A 1,250-nucleotide genomic window follows, 5' to 3' on the forward strand; every position below is an offset into this window, starting at 1 on the left:
GTGAGCCACCGTGCCTGGTGACAATATTTTTAAGTGTGAATAAAAATATTTCTTACCAAAGGATCTGCTGGTTTTTGCTTACAAAGCTCTGTGAGTCCTTCAAGCAAAGTTGGCATTATATGTAAATTTAAATAGTCCTTAGCAGCTTGTCCAATTGGAATGGGCTCAACGATCACTGCAAATACAAATGTATTCTCGTTGAAGCAAACATAATGATTAAATACTATACAATCATTAAAAAGGCTCTTTTTAAAGAACATTTCTCTTTTTTATATATATTTTTTGAGATGGAGTCTCACTCTGTTGCCCAGGCTGGAGTGCAGTGATGCAATCTCAGATCACTGCAACCTCCTCCTGGGTTCAAGCGATTCTCCCACCTCAGCCTTCCGAGCAGCTGGGACTACAGGTCTGCGTCACCACACCCTGCTAACTTTTGTATTTTTATTTTATTTTATTTATTTATTTATTTATTTATTTTTAATTTTTTGAGACAGAGTCTCACTCTGTTGTCCAGGCTGGAATGCAGTGGCATGATCTCAGCTCACTGCAACCTCCGCCTCCTAAGTTCAAGTGATTCTCCTGCCTCAGCCTCCTAAGTAGCTGGGATTACAGGCGTGTGCCACTATGCCTGGCTAATTTTTGTACATTGAGTAGAGACAGGGTTTTACCATGTTGCCCAGGTTGGTCTAGAACTCCTGACCTAAGGTAAACCGCCCACCTCAGCCTCCCAAAGTGCTAGGATTGCAGGCATGGGACACCGTGCTAGGCCCTAATTTCTGTATTTTTAGTAGAGACAGGGTTTCACCATGTTGGCCAGGTTGGTCTTGAACTCCTGACGTCAAATGATCTGCCTCTCTCAGCCTCCCGAAGTGCTAAGATTACAGGCATAAGCCACTGCAACCAGCCTGTTTTCTGTTTCTTTTCTTTTTTTCTTTGAGACAGTTTCACTCTTGTCACCCAGGCTGGAGTGCAGTGGCACGATCTCAGTTCATTGCAACCCCATCTCCCGGGCTCCAGCAATTCTCCTGCCTCAGCCTCCTGAGTAGAACCAGCCTCGGTTTTCAGTTGGGATGTTTCTCTTATTATTTAGACATAGGAGTTCTTTATATATTCTAGTTACAAGTTCTTTATTCCTTTATGTGGTATATTATTTGCCAATATTTTTTCCCAGTCTGTTGCCTACCTATCTTTTCATATTTTTAAAAATTTAACTTTTTTTTTTTTATTTTTTAGACACAGGGTCTTGTTCT

The 1,250-nt window shown here is 41.4% G+C and overlaps 1 protein-coding gene across 2 annotated transcripts in view; it reads right to left on the minus strand.

Moving 5' to 3' along the window:
- Window positions 1-1,250, minus strand: part of NME5 (NME/NM23 family member 5) — a 26,840-nt gene that overhangs the window by 2,824 nt on the left and 22,766 nt on the right. For both annotated transcript variants that reach the window (XM_011969171.1, XM_011969172.1), the window contains one exon: window positions 57-175. In XM_011969171.1, the coding sequence (XP_011824561.1) occupies window positions 57-175 (119 nt within the window). The remainder of the gene's footprint in view (window positions 1-56; window positions 176-1,250) is intronic.

The sequence above is a fragment of the Mandrillus leucophaeus genome, unplaced genomic scaffold, assembly GCF_000951045.1.
Source record: "Mandrillus leucophaeus isolate KB7577 unplaced genomic scaffold, Mleu.le_1.0 Scaffold88, whole genome shotgun sequence".
Classification (NCBI taxonomy): Eukaryota; Metazoa; Chordata; class Mammalia; order Primates; family Cercopithecidae; genus Mandrillus; species Mandrillus leucophaeus.